General features: G+C 37.1%; 1 protein-coding gene and 1 long non-coding RNA gene across 2 annotated transcripts; both read right to left on the bottom strand.

The window, feature by feature from the left end:
- Positions 1-566: 566 nt before the first annotated feature.
- EMB2279 (pentatricopeptide (PPR) repeat-containing protein) lies at positions 567-16,811 on the bottom strand. The gene is made up of 9 exons (XM_082885974.1): positions 15,722-16,811; positions 15,291-15,482; positions 13,826-13,907; positions 13,559-13,750; positions 12,799-12,912; positions 3,894-3,984; positions 3,653-3,810; positions 2,072-2,503; positions 567-999 (listed from the first exon to the last, which is right to left on the bottom strand). Exons 1-9 carry the CDS (start codon positions 16,720-16,722, stop codon positions 610-612), a joined length of 2,652 nt encoding a protein of 883 aa, XP_082742100.1. The 5' UTR covers positions 16,723-16,811; the 3' UTR covers positions 567-609.
- Positions 10,149-10,739, bottom strand: LOC114277739 (uncharacterized). The gene is made up of 3 exons (XR_014339299.1): positions 10,605-10,739; positions 10,425-10,478; positions 10,149-10,282 (listed from the first exon to the last, which is right to left on the bottom strand). It is a non-coding gene; the product is annotated as an uncharacterized LOC114277739 (long non-coding RNA).
- Positions 16,812-19,446: the final 2,635 nt, after the last annotated feature.

The raw sequence follows: 19,446 nt of genomic DNA on the forward strand, positions 1-19,446 counted from the left end.
TGGTGACACGGTCTCAGGTTCTCAAACCCTGTTTGGGAGACTAGCTAATATTTTGGGATCTTTTTGTCTCTTATTTTAGGGGGAGCTACCATATATATATACACAACGTCTTTTTCATCTGATGAAACTGGGACTCTGATTGCTTCTTTAATTGGTATTTTAAGGCCAAGTTTAGGAAGACTAAATAAGTGTACTTTTTGACTTTTTATGAAATATAGGTTGGATTTGAGTTGGGTTTGAAGTGATGTGTTAGAGAGGTGATGCGACTTAAATAAGATGATGTGACTTAAATAGGATAGTGACTTTTTGACTTTTTAAATTTTTTGGAAGATGCCAAACTTGGCCTAAGTTTGCTATGCAGTAATTAATTACTATTGTCTTACATGGTATGGATTTCCAATAGTTTGGGCAAAGTCATAAGCTCCATTTATACACCTATTTACTTCAAGTTGTTGCAGAGGTTTTTTTTTTTTTCACCCTTTTTGCAAATGATATATCGTATTATACAAGGTGTAGACAGTTTCTTGACACTCAGCCGAGGCCATGAAAGGCAGACAAATTCATGCTTGTCAAAAGAATGAATGCATAACAAATTATTTAATAACTGTTTCAATACAATCTGTTGAGAATTTGGGCATCATACATTTCAAACACTGTCATATGGGTGGTCCTTAAAAATTCTAAACAAGATGTGATTAGATTCTGACATATTAGCTGCTGGGAGGAGTCGCCACTTCTCGACATGAGTCTGTTACCCTCGCATACCAACTTCACAAGACTATCCTTTTGGAAGCGATGGGTATTTTCTTTGAAACAATTCAACCATGCTTTGCGAGAGAATACCTGTGAGTCACTAAAATGATGGCTTGAAATACAGGAGAGAGCAGCAGCATGGTCACCTTGCTCCAATTTCATGCAAAACATTTCTTTCATCAGAAGTGGTGGCGGAGTCTGATCTGCCCTGGCTAAGTGCTTCCATGTCGTTTCCAGCAGCTCTACCTGCGTATATATTATCCATGTCATTCAACCCAATTTTCATTATGATAAGGAACAACCTATATATAAAATAAAATAAAATAAATAATTGTCATATAATTGTGCCAAGCACATAATTTTCTCCCATCTGCTGATGAATAAATGAAAAAGTGATGCTAAGTTTACAAGCATAAACAAATCTAAATTGATTTGAAATTCAGAATTTGAATTTTGGCAAATCTGTGGGTCAGATCAGGCAAATCTAAATGGATTTGAATTTCAGATGTTTGTGAATAGTAACTCGAGTATGTTAGGTGAAGAAGGAGAGAAAGAAACAATTGCTTCATCACCGCAAGGGTCAATAGGCAAACACAAACACAATCCCAATCCCAAATTCTCTTAAACTTGGCTCCCTAACATAGACTTACATTGATATTCATATATCATATGATGTTTTCCTAATGCTATTTGGACAATAAATCACCATTTAGGAAACCATGAAATTTTGACCAACAAGAATACTCTAGACCTAATCAAGACTTCATATAGAACCCAATAACATCATTTCATCTACAAGGTGGCACCAGTGGCCTCTACAGCCCATATCTAGCAATTTGTAGAGTTGCCAAACTATCCCTGACTATCTACTGCATCCTAAATAAAAGATAGAAAAATAGAAAAATAGAAAAAATAGAAAAACTGTACAGCAGCATTCCACCCTGTAAAAAAAAGAAAAATTACAAGACAAACTGGCCCGAAACATAATTATATGAAGCAATAGGTCCACTCCACGTTAAATAAAAATTTACCCTTTTCTTCTTTCTATAATTGTCATCAAATATTTAAACTTTCATGGATGTACATATATTTTTGTTTATTTAAATTCTCATTTTTTTTTTTTTTTTTTTTTTTTTGTGGCACTATGGAAGTAGCTAATCTGTCACGTCTATTGTGGTAAATAGACAAAAAGGAGAGACAGAGAGAGAGAGAGAATTCAGAAAATCTATTTTATCTCCCGGCATTTAGGGGAAAAAAACTAAGAAGAAAAAGAAGAATATGTAAGCAAACAAACAATTAAGTAGGATGAGAAGAATACCTTTCCTGCTCTGCCTGCATCCATTACCATCCTAAGATGTCGTTTAGCATTGAAGTGGTAACCGTAGTGCAGCATCTGTTTGTAGACAAACTCAAAGTCATCCCACCGCTGCTCCATAACACAGGCATCTAACATTGTATTAAATGTGTAGATATCTGGTATAACCCTCTCCTTGTAATCTACTTTGTTGCTAACACGATTGCCATGTTCTAGCATTTCCTGGAATAACCCTTTAGCTTCTTCAAACATCCCATGTTCTAGGTATGATTTCAACATTATATTACACGTCACCAAATTTGGGGAGCAAAACTTGTGCATATGATTGAAAATATAAGAACCATTTTGAATGTTTCCAGCTTCCAGGCAAGCTTGAACTAAACCAGTGTAAGTCACCACTAGAGGTTTGTTAGCAACTTTACAAATCTTGTCAATCTGTGGGTGCAGATAAAAAAGGAGGGAAGGGCTGTCAGCTTGTCACTATTTAACTATGAGATGAGCAAATATGAAATATCCACATTAGCTAAGTTGAAACACAAACTTCATGTTGACTACAATAATTCAGGAGGTGCCAACTAACCTAGGAAATAAAATCTCATGCCAGTGTGGCCATTAAAAAAGAAAAGAAAGTCTCTAACATTCATAACTCATCGTCTGGGCCATTTATAAAACCTACAGGTATAATCAAAGTAACATAAGCATACATTATCCTTTATGTCAAATGATTTAGGGAAACAGGTTGCATATCTGACACATCAATTTATATAGTGACCTTCCTTTTATTAACTCACTCCAAATATAACCAATTTTGAGGGTTCATGACAACCATTTATCTAGACCTTTATTCACAGCAAAATGTTGCATTGTTGTTAGTGTAAACATTAATTTGGTAACAATGGGGCTTATAGTCAACCATAGCAATGCTAAACTTCAGCTTCATCTAATCAGGAATCTCTCAAAGGAAAGGTGATGAGGAGTTGGGATCGTAGAACAAAATAAATAATAATGTGTGGGAACTGGGTTTGATTTTTCAAGAGGGTAGAAAGCTGGATTTGCATAAAATGTGGCAGTATTCCCTCTGCACATTAGTGATGTCAATCTTTACCAGGTACAATCTAAGGCCAAAAGGTAGATAGGTAGGAGTTGGGATCAATTAAAGCTTGCTTGGGTGGTTCTTCAGGGCTGAAAGGAGGCAATTCTTAGGTTATAAATAATAACCTGTCAACGAATATTTTACTATTTTGGCAGAAGAGGACAAGAAGAAGGATTCACCTCCCAAGGTCTAAGCAAAACTACCCAGCATCACTCTAATCATTTTCCACTCTCTAGTTCAATTTCCAACACTACAATCTCCTTGCTTTTTGATTGAGTATGCAGTCCAGTAAGCTATTATAGGTGGTCTGGGATATAAACGAAATTTGAAAGTTCTATGTGGATGAGGCTAAACTTAACGAGATAGATATTAAGGACTAAGTGAATGTTAACTATTGCATCTTTTGATTCCATGACATGGATGATTATTAGTAGAACCATAACAGAGGAAGACTGAAGCAACACAAAAGAGGTGGGCATATGAAAACCTACTTGAGTAAGTCCCTCTTGGCACCTTCCAGCACTGCAGAGACAACGAGCTAGGTCATAATAAAGAGCAGCAGAACCAACAATTCCTCGTCTTTCCATGTCTTCAACAGCCAATACAGCCTCATCAGTTTTTCCCTCCCTCCAGAGTGCATTCACAAGAACTAATAACGGATAGTACCACAAGTCATATACATGAAAATTTTCTTCAATAAAAAAGAGTAAACAAAGAACTTCACTAAATAACCTTTATAAGTCAAGGCATTTGGAATAGAAGATTTCAGCACCTTCTTGAAAAAATCATGTACCAAGTTGTACTTGCCACATGCTAACATTACCTGCACAGAAATAAACAACTTCAGCAAAAAATTATTACCCCTTGAGCCAATATTACAAATGAGAGCGTACATTCACACTTGGCCTGTATGAGAGCCCATTAATATGTTATATGATCCCAAACCACAGTGCCATAATGAAGCACAGATATGACATGGGACATAGTGAAGACATGATACAGACATGCTAACACGACCAGTTTTGAAAAACCAAGACGCAGACACGACGAGGATACAATGACTAACAAATAGATAAACATGCAATAACTTTTGTAAGTTTAGAGAAGAGAAAGAGATAGGGAATGAGTGAGACCTCATTCCCTTTTATATTGATAATAATGAGTAATTATAGGAGTGCCATCAGGCATAAATTATGGGCCAGCCCATTACATCAATCAAGGAAAATAAAATAAAATAAAATATATGTAATATTATTTCCTATTCTAACACTCCCCTCAAGCTAGTGCGAAGATATCTCTCATGCCCAGCTCGGTGAGAATGCCATAAAATGGTTTATTCCCTATTCCCTTGGTAAGAACATCCACCAGTTGATCATCAGTCTTCACAAATGGAGTGCATATGATGCCACTAGTGAGCTTTTCCTTGATGAAGTGCCTATCAATCTCCATGTGCTTAGTTCTGTCATGCTGAACCAGATTATGATCTATGTTGATAGCCGTCTTGTTGTCACAGTACAACCTCATAGAATCAGTTTGATGAATCCCCAAGTCTCTCAATAATAGTCTAATCCACAACATTTCGCATATACCCTGAGCCATAGCCTTGAATTCTGCCTCTGCACTGGATCTAGCAACCACATTTTGTTTCTTACTACACCAAGTGACCAGGTTGCGTCCAACAAATATGCAATACCCAGAAGTCGATCGTCTATCAATGACTGATCCAGACTAATCTGCATCAATAAAAGCCTCCACACTAAGATGACCATGTTTTGAGAAATAGAAGCCCTTTTCTGGAGAAGATTTCAGGTATCTCAGAATTCTCATAACTGCCTCTAAGTGGGTAACTCTAGGTATAGCGATCCCGGTTTTCCCTTCATTGTTTAATTGTATTTCAAACTCGGTTCCGTGGATGTATTGTTGTCTTTTTCCTGTTTCCATCCTTTACTCTTTGTATATGAGTCTTTGGTCGTGTTGGGTAGGTTTAAAACAGGTTAGTTGTGTTTGGAAACCAAGAGTTGATGTCCATTTAATTCCAACTAGTGTCTATTAAATTTTCATAATGGTTCATTCAATTCCAATTAGTGATCCATTCATATTCCATTAGTGGGATTTTATGACAAACTTGTCCATTCATATTTCTAACTAGTGTTCATTTAATTCTAGTTAGTGTTCATTTAATGCTAGTTAGTGTTCATTTAATTTCAATTAGTGTTCATTTAATTCTAACTTGTCCTTTCATTTTCCAATTAATGGGCTTTAATAACAACCTTTCAATGTCACTTGTTCATCTCCCTTTTGATTTCAAAACCCTAGAACCATCTTCTCTCTCTCCCTACACACCTTCTCTTTAGGTTTTCATCTTCCTCTAGTGTAAATCTATACCAAGTCCTTTGTAAGAAAGGTAGAGTGGGTTGAGGGCTTCATTTTTAATCTGAAAGTTTGGCGATTTGGAGCACTTTGGTTTTTGGCCTTCATCTTCTCCATTTGGTCTCTCCATTTGAGGTAGGGATTTCTTTGTTCCTTTTCAATATTCCGTCTATAGATAGACATGTGGTAGTTTTGTATTGCATGAAAATCATATCCGTGTTGGATTTGTTTGAAAATCATGAGGGGAACCTAGGATTGGTTGTTTGAGGATGGTTTTGTTATCACTGACTGTGGTTTGGACTAATTAGAGAGTAAAATTAGCATGTTATTGTTGAAAGAAGAGAAAGCCCTAAATTATATTTTGATTTGGTAAAATAAAAAGGATTTACGGTTGAACAATGTTGGTAAATTTCTATTGTTAATATGAGTTGTGTAGAAGGTGTTAATAGTTAAGGGATTAATTATGGTATTGGAGTTATTTTGAAATGAACGTATTGAATCAAGTTGGGTTATGGCTTATTATCCATGGAATTGATTTTGTAAAATGAAGAGAATGTAATTAGTTTTGTGAAAAGGAAAAAGTGTTTTTGGAATAAGTGATGGAACATGTTGACTTAAGAAAATTATGCAGTTGATCTTGAAAATAGTAAATGAAATGTTAACTCTATGTGAGTCTCGGAAAATAAATTTGAGAATTGAACTATTGTATCATGAGTGTCGAATACACACATTTGGGGGTTTTATCCTTACCTATCGTACTAGTGTCGTTGTTGGGTTTAAGGTTTGCTTGAGAGTTGAGTCTCTTTTATTAGGTGTACTGAATACATGCATCTAGAGGTTTTGTCCTTGGTCATCGGTGGAGGATGACATTGGTGTGTTGAATTGTGATGTATGCGTTACACTTGTGTTGGTTAAACATTATTGAACAGTTTATGTGTATGTATTACACTTGTTATTGATGCTTTGTTGTATTGAGGAATTTGTATATGATAATTGTTTATATTCATTATGTTGTGTGGGAGGAGATAGGGGATGTACTCCACGGTTTAGGGGAAGATAGGGGATGGACCTCTAAACCGGAAACTGTTTGACATTGATACAGCACTACAATGTGTATCATTTGTGAAGTATGGAAGTATTTTTGTCTGAGATTGATACAGGACTAAAATGTGTATCTATTATTCATTGTGTTGGGTGGGAGGAGATAGGGGATGTACTCCACGGTTTAGGGGAAGATAGGGGATGGACCTCTAAACCGAAAACTGTTTGACATAGATACAGCACTACAATGTGTATCATTTGTGAAGTATAGAAGTGTTTTTGTTTGATATTGATACAACACCAAAATGTGTATCATTTGTGATGTATGGAAGTGTTTTTGTCTGAGATTGATACAGGACTAAAATGTGTATCTATTATGAGGTATGAAATGTTTAAAATGAGTTATTATCTCGCTTATCGCTTTGGCATATCCTTAGCTACTGTGCATATAGCCGGTAGAGCAGAGTTTTAATTGTTATCGTCAGTGTATCTGAATATGTTATGGGTTGCGATGGTTACAGTTTTGAAAGGCCGAGCTGCCTCATTTGTGGATTATATACATGTTGATGATTTGTTATTTCCCTTTTATTTAAGGCATGCATGTATTGATATGAATGTATTAGGAACAAACCAAAATGCCATTTTGAGATTTTGGAAAGTGTGAAGGAAAATGGGGTATTTGTGAACATGTTTTCAAAAAAGGTCATTTTGTTGTAAGTACGGAAAATGGGGAAAGAATAATGGGCTTGGTGAAATTGTTTTTTTTCTAAAACTGTTATAGTCATGAAAGTTTGGAAAAATGGGTAATTAAAAGGAAAGAAGGTGAACCGCTTATAGCGTTGAATGAAATGGTTGTTTTCGAGAAAAGTTCATACTTACGTATATTTTGTATAAACTGCCACATTACTATTCTAGTATGAGATTGAACATTCATGATCATAGCTATCTGTAAGTTGTTATTGTTGAGGATCATGTTGAGATCTCTATTGGACTATATGTTCATCCCACGTTGTTAAATCTTTTTCAGGTGATAGCCAGGATGTGCTACAAGGTTTTGGATCTTCTTATTTGTTGGCCACGGGGCCTCTTTTGTGTTGGCGGAATGCCATTTATGTAAAAGGGTTATACCCTTCTTCTTGACTTTTTAATGATGTAAGCCCAAGGGCAATTTATTTAGTGTTCTCATGTTGTATTTACTTGCATACGAATGAGAGCAATGTTATTCACTTCTACAAGTTGAATATACAAGTTTATTTCCGCATGTTATCTCTGAAATGGAATTAAGTAAATGAAATTGGTAATACTTCGAGTAATAAAAAGTGGGGCGTGACACTAGGAGCATGCATAAACAGGCTAACCATACTTATTGCAATGGCAATGTCTAGGCGCGATTGAGATAAGATATAAGCTTCCTTACTAATCTGTGGTATCTCTCCTTGTCCACTTGAACTTCACTTAACTTCTGACTCGATTCTAGAGGTGTGTCACATGGTCTACTTCCAAGCATCCCAGTTTCCTTTAGCAAGTCAGGTACATACTTCCTTTGGCATATGAAGGTACCATCCTTGGACCTAGCTACTTCAATGCTCAGAAAGTACTTCAAAGTGCCCAAGTTCTTGATTTCAAACTCCTGGGCTAGGTACTCCTTCAATCGAGGGATTTCTTTGACATCATCCCCTTGTCAGAACAATATCATCAACATAGACAATTAAGGCTGTAGTCTTACCAAGTGAGGAGTGTTTGACAAATAAGATATGATCAGCTTGACTCTGCTTGAACCCATATCTCAACATAGCTTGAGCAAACCTTTCAAACCAAGCCCTAGAAGATTGCTTTAGTCCATAAAGTGATTTTGGGAGCTTGCACACTTCACCCTTGGACTTAGCATCTTCGAATCCAGGGGAAATATCCATATAGACCTCTTCTTTGAGATCTCCATGAAGGAAGACATTCTTCACATCAAACTAATGAAGTGGCCAATCCAAATTTGCTAAGGGAGAGCAAAATTCTCACAGAGTTCATCTTAGCAACCGGTTCAAATGTCTCCTGATAATCTACTCCATAAGTCTGAGTGAAGTCCTTAGTAACCAATCTTGTTTTGTACCGTTTTATGGAACTGTCTGCTTTATGTTTTACAGTATACACCCACTTACAACCAACTGAATTTTTGCCTGTAGGCAACTCCACTAACTCCCAAGTGCCATTCTTGCTAAGAGCTCGTATTTCCTCCATCATGGCATGTTTCCACTCAGGAATAGAGAGAGCATCCTGGAAGTTATTAGGCAGACACACAGACGAAATTTTAGAAAGAAAGGCTTTATACGAGGGAGACAGATTAGAATATGAGACATGAGTAGAAATAGTACATGACCTAACCCCCTTCTTATTAGCAATAGGAACATCAAGATCTGAAAACTCAGGAATAGAAACATTAAGATCAGAATTACCTGGACTCTCAGGAGAGGCGAATGCTGGACACTTATTCGGAGAAGTTGGCAGTAGAGGATCAGAAGTAGGGTCTTGCATCCAGGTTACTTTCTATCTATCTTTGTCCCTGACATAAACTTTGCCTTCTTCCTTTTTCACAACAATTGTTGGCTCAACATCCTTTATCTGTTCAACCATTGGAGGTAGTGGAACATGAATCTCTTCATACCAAGGCTCCCCCTAAAGGAATGACTGTGACACAGGAGAGGACTGAGACATTAGGGAGGTCTGAAAGTACGACTGAGACTCAAAGAACATAACATCCTTGGAGACAAACTATTTGCGAGATGGAGGATGATAATACTTATAGCACTTTTGGGTGGCAGAGTAATCCAGGAAAACACACTTAAGAAACCGAGGATCTAATTTACCACGAGTGGGTAAATGATTATGGACAAAACAAACACATCCAAAGGTCTTAGGGGGATGAAGAACTTAGAATATGTGGACCCGAACAAAACTTGAAGAGGTGTTTGTTTGTAAAGGACTTGGGGAGGAAGACGATTAATCAAATAAGCGGCAGTGAGAACCGCTTCCCCCAATAGGATCGAGGAACACGCATTTCAAAGGATAGAGAACGGGTTGCATCAAGGAGATGGCGATTTTTCCATTCTGCAACACCATTTTGTTGAGGGGATTAGTGCAAGAAGTTTGGTGAATAATGTCATGAGTGGCAAAATAACTGGCAAGACCAAAGTCAATATATTGCCCCCCCTCCCAATTATCAGAACGCAGAATTTTTACAACCGTCCCAAACTGAGTGCAAACCATTTTATGAAAGTTTTGAAACACAGAAAACACTTCACTTTTATCTTTCATCAGATATATACCCAAGTGGCCTTAGAACAGTCATCTATGAAAGTAACAAACCATTTTTGACCTTTTAAAGACACAAAACATAAGGGACCCCATACATCAAAATAAATCAAAGAAAATGGAATTGAACTTTTATTAATAGAATGAGCAAAAGAAACTCTGTGTTGTTTTTCAAGTTGACATGACTCACATTGAAAAGCAGACACATTATTTTTCTCAAAACCCGAAGGAAATAAATGCTTAACTAGTAAAGAGGAGAGATGTTCTAAGCAACGGTGCCATAACCAAAGGTCTTCCTTGGTGGATGGTAACTAAATAGATGAATGAGCCAGCTTGTTTGTCTGATCTAGAATGTGGAGACCATGTTCCTCACTACCACTGTCAATCTTCTTCCTCGCAATAAGGTCCTGAACAGACAATGATTAGGAAAAAACGTCACGCTACAATTCAAATCACGAGTAATACGACTCAAAAATAAAAGATTAACACTAAAATTGAGAACGTGGAGTACAGAGGATAAAAAAAGGGAAGAAGTGACATGAATTAAACCTTTTCCTGACACAGATGAAATAGTACCATAAGCAATACACACTTTTTCCTGACCTGAGAAGGGGTTATAATCTGAAAACAAATTAGAAAAACCAGACATATGGTCTGAAGCACCAGAATTAATAATCCATGGCACGGTAGTATGAGATAGCAATGCACATGTGGAGGAAGCTAAGTTACCTGAATTGGCAAAGGAAGAAGAGGATGCACTTGTGGCAGAAGTAAAGGCTCGACGGTCTAGCAAGTGGCGAAGAACGATCTCAAACTCTGAGGCAGATAAGCCCAAAACATCAGCACCCGGTGAGACTACTCGAGATGAAGGTGGTGGCTCAACCGTATTAGAAAGATATGCCCGAGCATTGGCCCTTCGGCCTCTAGACTGACCAGACCTACCCCCGCAAGTACTAAGACAGTCTCTTTGGCCACCAGAAGGAGTCCCATACAGCTTCCAACAAGTCTCTCGTGTGTGTCAAGGTCTACGACGGTAGTCACAGAAAAAAATATCCTTCTCAAAGGAAAGACGAGAACCACGAGTTGCATGCTCTTTATCTCGAGGTGGTGCAGAAACCAAGACAGAGCGATCAGTAGTGGCAGAAGGAAGCATAGCAGAGCAGCAACTCTCCTCATTCTGCACAAAAGCAAAGGCTTCCTAGAGAGAAGGAAGCACGGCCATACCAAGTACTTTGCTCCGAACTAGATCATACTCCACATTCAAGCCTTCCAAGAACTTGAAGACCCACTCTTGCTTCATAAACTTTCGGTAACCAGCAGAATCAGTGGTATAGACAGGTTTGTAATCCTTAAGGTGATCGAGTAGCTTCAACCTATTGCTAAGGAAGGTAAAATACTGGAGGATAGTCATCTCACCTTATACCGACCTTTCAATGGAGCAACATAACTCCAAAGCCTAGGAGAAGTTCCCCTTCCTGGAGTAAGTAGTAGCTATGGCCTCCCAAATATCCTGGGCAGTATCCATAGACAAATAGCCCTCTCCAATCTCTGGTATCATAGAATGTATCAACCAGCCCATAATCAGAGAATTGGTGATCTCCCACTGATCATAACGAGGGTCTGTGGTATTGGGTGCATGCATCCTCCCATCAACATATCCCATCTTCCCTTTGCTCTTCACGAAAATAGTCAGACTCTGTGACCACGCTAGGCAATTTTGACTATTGAATAAAGAGATGGTGATTTTAAGGCCAGAGTTGAGGTTATCAGTAATAGTAGAAGGAATAACAGAACTCTCGCCCTGAATAGCTGTGAGGTAGTAGATTCACTAGTCAAATCTATCATGGAGACTCTACTAATTACTTCTCAAACACAATGCCAATCACAAATCCGAAAGATGATAGTGGAAGAACAAGCACAATGGTCACTATGGAAGCATAAAGAATTAAGAACTCAGCATAAACCTCTTTTCTTTTTCTTTTGTCTTTTTTGTTTTTTTTTTTCGTTTTTTTGCTGTTTTACATCACCAGAAGATCCCAGAAGGGAAGAAATGAACTCAAGCTACCCTAGAAGGGCTGCCGAACTCGACCAAACCAGTAAGGAGGTTGGTTGGCTACCTGGGGGCCCTCGACAGTGGCTAGAGGGGCCTGCTGAGGGAAGGGAAAGGCTGGGGGTGTCGGGGGAGGCTTGGGTAGGGCTAGAGGAGGCTGTCGGGGGTAGAGGAAGAGGGGAAGAGGAAGAGGTTGTTAGGTGGTTGGAGGGCGGTTACAAGGGTGTGTCGTATGGTAGGAAGGAGAGAGGAGGCAACTGGTGGTGATGGGGGCAGAGAATGAAAGATGTCTAGGGCATGGCTCTGATACCATGTAAGTTTAGAGAAGAGAGAGAGATAGGGAATGAGTGAGACCTCATTCCCTTTTATATTGATAATAATGAGTAATTACTGGAGTGCCATCAGGCATAAATTATGGGTCAGCCCATTATATCAATCAAAGGAAAATAAAATAAAATAAGAATAAAATATATGTAATATTATTTCCTATTCTAACACTTATTCTAACAAATTTATCATACATTCTTATATGTTTAATGTTAAAAAAAGAAGTGGGTGTATAGAGCTTGATCTCCATTTCAAAAAACCCAACTATTCACACACATCTGTAGGTTGTTAGGGTTTCGGAAAGTAAAAAGCCTAAAGGAGATATTAATATGTTAAGGCAGGAAGGAGGCTTGTATCCCTAGTTAGAAAATTCACTTTAAAACCCACATGCTTGTCAAACAATAAGACCAACAGTCATCAAAAAAGAAGGAAACTAGATGTTGAGCTAGCATTCATCAATGTGTTATCCAAGTGATAGATTCTGTAAAAAACAAACACGCAATTGCAAGAAAGGACAATGACAGAGCATCAAGAAGCAGATATTACCTCCATGACAAGTCCATATGTTACGCTAGAAGGCCGTTGGCCTTGTTCCTTTAACTGTTGCAATACCCAAAATGCACCCTCCCATTGCTTCCGCCGCACACAAGCATTTAGGACCTGTTAATATATATATATATATATATATATATTATATGTATACACACATATATCACTAATACTGAATTTTGCATGCAAAAATAAACAAGAGTCAAAGTATCCCCTCCTCCCCTCATACATATTTTAAAACTACAAAAATCAAAAGCAAAGGTAACATTTAAAAAAATCATGGACCTTCAAAAGTTTTGGGAAGATTGTGTGCAGGTACCAAATCACAGCAGCTGACACAAATTGGAGTCAATTCAAAGTTCATTTAAAGGACTGGTGATTTCACAGGACATCTAAACAGTGGAAAACAAAAGATGCATTGTTTTACTGACAGCTAATGAGGAAAAGGGAAATCCCATCTGACTTGAATAGTGGACAGCAGAATTGACAGCTTCATTCATAGCTTTTCATCTATAGCATTTTGCAAGTGTCAAAATTTTTGTCTTCTACCAGGAGACAGGATGTAGGATTATATGGCAAAAACATCAGAATCAAGCTGACATTTATTCTAGAAAAAAATAAAAATCCATTAACATGGTAATACTGAGAATAAAGCTTCATCTTGATGGCTTATTTATTCTTGATGGCTTTTTCGAAATAAATCAATTGAAGATTCAACCATAATTTTCAAATAAAAAACCAACGAAGTATTGCTTACAGCATTGTAGACAACGATATCTGGTTCCAATCGGGGATCCCACTTATCAAGAACCCCAGTCCTAAACTTCTTGTTGGGAGGAGAGCGCATACTATCGATCACCTCAAACAGTTCCCTCATATGTCCCGCTTGTCCAAGAGTGACAGCAATAAAATGATAAGCTACAAGGTCGGGATATGTGGACATGTGTTGCTGAAGAAGAAATTCAATGCTCCCATTATTAACATGTGACGACATAATGCACATAAAAAAATGTATATACCTTACCTGCATTGCATGAAATAAATTCAGTGCTTCAACTGGTCTCTTTGCCTTGCCCAGTGCGTCAAGTGCAGCTGTGTAAATGTATCTGGAAAATAAATTAGAGATTTTAATCAAAGGACAACTTACATTCTAAGACTAACCAAATCAAACCAAACCAAACCAAACCCATCAAATGGGGTCGGCTACGGGAATCCTTCTTTTTCACTCGATTCTATCCAAGGCCATTTCGTTAGTCAAATTAAGGAGATTTATATCTCTATTTATTACACTAGTCCACATCAATCTAAATCTACCTCTTCGCCTAATACTACCATTTACCGTCACTATATCGCATCTCTTCACTACTGTCTCTGTTGATCTTCATTATATATGATCAAACCATCTCAATCTATTCCCTCTCAACTTATCTTCTATCGATACTACTCCTATCCATTCTCGAATATACTCATTCCTAACTCTGTCTTTTCTATTCTTACCACACATCTACCTTAGCATCTCCATCTCAGCAACACTCATCTTATCTACACATTGTTTCTTGGTTGCCCAACATTCCGTCCCATACAACATTGTTGGTCTAATAATCATTCTATAGAACTTCCCTTTTAGTCTAATAGGTACTCATTTATCGCATAATACTCCAGACGCACTCCTCCACTTAAGCCACTTCGCCTTAATTCTGTGGACCACATCCGCTCCAATCTCTCCAGTCGTTGTGGTAATCGATCCTAAATAACAAAAAAATATCCATTTTTAAGTAATTCTTGGTTCTCAATATTCACTTTTCCTCTGTTTCTATTGTTACTATTACTAAATTTACACTCCATGTATTCTGTTTTAGTTCTGTTTATTCAAAATCCTTTAGATTCAAGTGTTTCTCTCCAAATCTCTAACTTTGTATTAACTCCTTCTCTAATCTCATCTACTAACACGATATCATCTGCAAAAAGCATATACTATGACACATCATCGTGAATATTGCGGATCAACTCATCTATAACTAAAGCGAAAAGATAAGGACTTAAGATTGATTCTTGATATAACCTCACAGAAATTGAAAATTCACTCGTCTCTTCAGCAGAGATCCGTCTACGATATTACAACTAATTGATTTTAAGAAAAGAACATTTCCAAGTACCAAATTTTTACCTTGAAGATTCTTCTTAAAGGTTGTTTCATGAACATTAAGCAATTATCATGAGTACCTACTTTTCTTTATTATATTTTCAAGAATATATGAAAACATTGCCCATAATTTACCTTGAGAGAGAGAGAGAGAGAGAGAGAGAGAGAGAGAATTCCAGAGATAAAGTGGATGTCACCATGGTGACAAACCAAAATGTAAAAGAAGTGAAAGGTTATTAGTCAGTACACCCTGAAACTATTGAAATAATCTTCAGGTACGAGTTTTTATCATATAGACAACATATGCTCATCTTTTTTGATAAAAATCAGAAGAGAAGAAAAGTACCTTAACTTGTGAGATTTGAACCGATCACGCAATTGAAGCCACTCAATAAGTTGAAGCACCCGCCTCCAGTTCCCTAGTTTACCCAATATCTGGATAATCCTCAACATAGAATGATCTGAGAATCTGATTTTTGCACTTCGCATCATTTTAGAGAACATCCACTCGGGCATATCAATGTCCGCACCATTCAAACTGTTAAAAGAAACCACTTCACCATGAGCCAGACTCTGAGAAACTCTCAACTAAAATTAAAGCATGAAACTTTAACATTGTTACATTCATGAAGCAACACGTTCCTAGGCTAGGATTAAGACATCAAATCTTCCTAAAGGACATGCAAATATGAAGAATCAATTAGAAAGAAAGAACAAACAAACCATCTTTCAATATCATGTTCAACAGATATCCAAAGCATGTAATGTAACACTTACCACCTAGCTAGCTTTTGGATCCTCTCCTCCATTTCATTCCGAGAAAGTCGTGGCTTGTCCACGATATCATTGAATTCTTCTAGTGACTTGAAAGCAGCTCTTTCCAACTCCACTTGTTCATCATTGCTTTTCTCAGCTATAGGCTTATTCCTCCTTGTAAACTTCACATTGTTCACTGATATTCTTTCATGAGGAACAGCTTCAACTTGAATGCAATTTCTCTCCACTCCTATACCCATTTTGGTGCCTTTAAGACTAGCTTTATCAGCCTTAAATCTGTGCCCTTCCACTCCACTATTCTTCTGTCTCTGTTGTACACTGATACTGTTAGTCCTCTTTTTTTCCGATCTCCATTTTTTTTCATCCATATCCAACTTGTTATCAATATTTAAATCAATTTTGCTTTCTCTTCCGTCCAATTCATCTCGAACCCTCCCTGCATTACCTTTCTCTTCAAACCCAATCGTCAAATTCGCATCCTTTAATTTTCTAATTCCTCTCTCCTTACAATCAATTTGACCACTGGCATGCTCTTCTTGGGTATGCCCTTGAAAATCTCCTAACTTGCTACTGTCAGCATTCGTTGGCTTGTATCTTTTGATACTATTATGTGTTTGTTTATTATCTCTGCCAGTTCTAACAGACTCCATAGCCTTCAAGTAGTCCTCAAACGATGGCTTGAATTCCAACTCTTTCTTGATAATCTCACCATCAACCGACCGATTGGTAGACTCTGCTTTCAACAGAACATGGATTGACCTGCCACTACTACTAGGCGTCCTCAAACCAAAAATCCAACTTTGCTTCAGCTTCTTGGTGGCTAAAGTGACACCAAAAGTAGGTCTTGGAGGAATAGAAAACCCAAACAAAAACCCAGAAGACAAAGATGAGTTGTGGCAACAATTTTGAACCCAAAATCCATTCCTCTCACAGACAGAGACACCCATATCAGCATTTGTCAATGAGATGAGACCGAGACCGGCACCGGCGACGACAGACATATCTGCAAGCACACTTTTTTCTCTCTCTCTCTCTCTCTCGTCGGGTTTTTCCCAAATTAAGCTAAAATAACAACTTATTTTTTAAATTAGGGTTAGTTTAGACGGATTTCCTAAATTAGGATAATGTAATTCAGAAAATAGGTTTAGTAAAATCGTTTTTTAATATGAGACTTTCCTAAAGTCGTTTTAATGTAATTTTTTTTTTTTTTTGTTGTCGTTGTCGTTGTTCTAGTGATAATGTAATTCAGAAAACGGATTTACTAAAACCATTTTCTAATACGGCTTTCTTAAAGTCGTTTTCATATAATTTTTTTTTTCTTCTGTTGTCTTTGTTTTGGTGATAATATAATTCAAATTTTTTTTTTTTCGATTTTACTAAAGCCGTTCTCATGTTAAATTTTTTTTTTTGTCTTTGTTTTGAGTTAGAAAGTGTAATTCAGAAATTTTTTTTGGCTTTACTAAAGCCGTTTTCATGTAATTTTTTTTCTTTTATCTTTGTTTTGGGTTAGAAGGTGATAATGTAAATTAGAAATTTTTTTTGGTTTTACTAAAGTCGTTTTCATTAAAAAAAATTTTTTTTGTTCTTTTGTCTTTGTTTTGGGTTAGAAGGTGTAATTCAGAAATTTTTTTTGGCTTTACTAAAGCCATTTTCATTTAATTTTTTTTTTGTCTTTGTTTTGGGTTAGAAGGTGATAATGTAATTCAGAAAACTGGTTTAGTAAAACCGTTTTCTAGCTGTTTTCATTAAATTTTTTTTTTCCTTTCGTTTTTGTTTTGGGTTAGAAGGTGATATACATGCTCTACAGTCTGAAGCACACCCACACACTCTGCACTTTGACGAACAACGACGAAGGGTGAGACGCGAAGAGCACCGCGGAGGAGGCCAAGAAAATAAAGGCCACCGCGAGAGCTGCAGCAAAAAGGAAGAAGAGAAAGACCTCAAAATTTGGTGATGTATTTTTTTACATACGAATGGTACTTTTTTCTTTTTTTGCTATGTAATGTAACTTGTATGTAATTTGGTGTCCGATTACGAACAGGAACTTATGTAATATAAAATATTGTGTTGGAGTTGATGTTATTGTGATTCAATTGGTTTCGCTTATTTCATAAGACTGCTATTGTGCAATGAATGAATGAATGGAAAGGTTATTTGTTTTATTCAATTGGTAGTGTACTTTTTGTAAGAATGAGAACGTTATTTGTTATATTCAATGAATAATGGTTACATTTTTGGGTTGTCACGATTGAGAAGATGAACAAGTTAAGAGAATGTGTATTTCCCCTAAAATAAATTTTGTCAACATTTTTGTAATAAAACTTAATACATAATATACGAAATCACTAATTTACTAAATACTCATACGGGCATGAAAACAACATAATTGAAGTTGCAAATGTAACGGTTTTCAGTTACATAGGTAGTACAGACATAAGTCTCCCACAAAAATGCATTCTGGACACTATGAACTGAACACACAATACATACATCGTGGACACCCTGAACTGAACACACAATACATAAATATAATAATTAGATAGACAAATATTAGGCAGACAATCTGACAAACTCATTACGGAAACACTTAGTCTAATACACACATTACATATTCATGCATGACCTAATATTGCCGAAGTATAGACATAAACACCTAATTCGCGCTTAAATCGGCAATCTTAGAGTCTGAATAATCCGAAAGCTTAGGGTCAGAGACAAGTTCAGGATCCTCCATGATACCCTTGATAGCCGAAACATTTGGTTCTGTTCTGTTCTTTTGGGCATCCTTCTTAACTATGTATAGTTGCATATTGCGGGCTAACCTATGGCGCATTTGAGAAATCTCATGTTGTAGTCTTTCACATAGTTGATCAACATTATCAGGATCTTCCTTTTGGATCTCAACAGAACGTGCTTTTGGCACCTTAAGTTGATTTTCCCGACTTAAGGTTTCCAGCTGTACCCGCTTTATAAATAGTGCGGGCCACTTCAGATGAGCAGCGTCAGATAAACCATATCCTGTTTGATTGTCAAATGGCTCCATACATGAACCTCTTTGAACTCGATAATACTTGGGCATAAAAAAATGTCGCTTCCTAAACCTATCACGATAACCACAAGCATAATCTAAAACAGGTATTGTTGTTTCGTTTTTAGCATCACCACGTCCGCTTCCCCCTCCTCGTCGTGAACTGTCACCCCTTTGCAAGTTCCTACCACCTCTGCGATTCGCACTCCCTCTCATGAATCGTGTAGTCATGCTAATTTTTTTAAACAAATGAATGATAATTTCGTAGGGCGAATTGAGTTGTAAGGTTGTGTCTTCACCTTTAGTCGTTTATATAGTTGGTTATGAACGGCTTTAGAAAGACACTGAAGGAAAAACCATAGAAAATAAATGCCTCTGCATGACAATCCCACATATACGAACAAGGTATGAGTTGTCACTAGAATGAAAATATAGAGAAAAGCAACTACTGTGTACTAAGTCACGTGACTTGACAATCCATCTGCATATACCGACAAAATAAGGGCATGCTCATTGTAAGGTAAATCAGTGAATTCACTGTTGCCATGTGACTTTCTGAATTGACAATCCCACATATATCAATAAGAGATGAGTTGTCACTATAATCAGAAAATAGAGAAAAGCAATGCCTATGCGTTAAGTCACATGACTTAACAATCCATCTGCATATACCGACAAAATAAGGGCATGTTCACTG

This window comes from Camellia sinensis, chromosome 9 (genome assembly GCF_055761805.1).
Source record: "Camellia sinensis isolate YWXY chromosome 9, ASM5576180v1, whole genome shotgun sequence".
NCBI lineage: Eukaryota > Viridiplantae > Streptophyta > Magnoliopsida > Ericales > Theaceae > Camellia > Camellia sinensis.

Bases quoted from the DNA above. Each gene is read 5' to 3' on its own strand.
- EMB2279 (XM_082885974.1), bottom strand. From the start codon at position 16,722: ATGTCTGTCGTCGCCGGTGCCGGTCTCGGTCTCATCTCATTGACAAAT. The intron at 15,483-15,721 runs GTAAGTGTTACA...TTCTTTTAACAG, and splicing joins ATCCAAAAGCTAGCTAGGTG to TTTGAATGGTGCGGACATTG. The intron at 3,811-3,893 runs GTTATTTAGTGA...ATCCGTTATTAG, and splicing joins AAATGCCTTGACTTATAAAG to TTCTTGTGAATGCACTCTGG.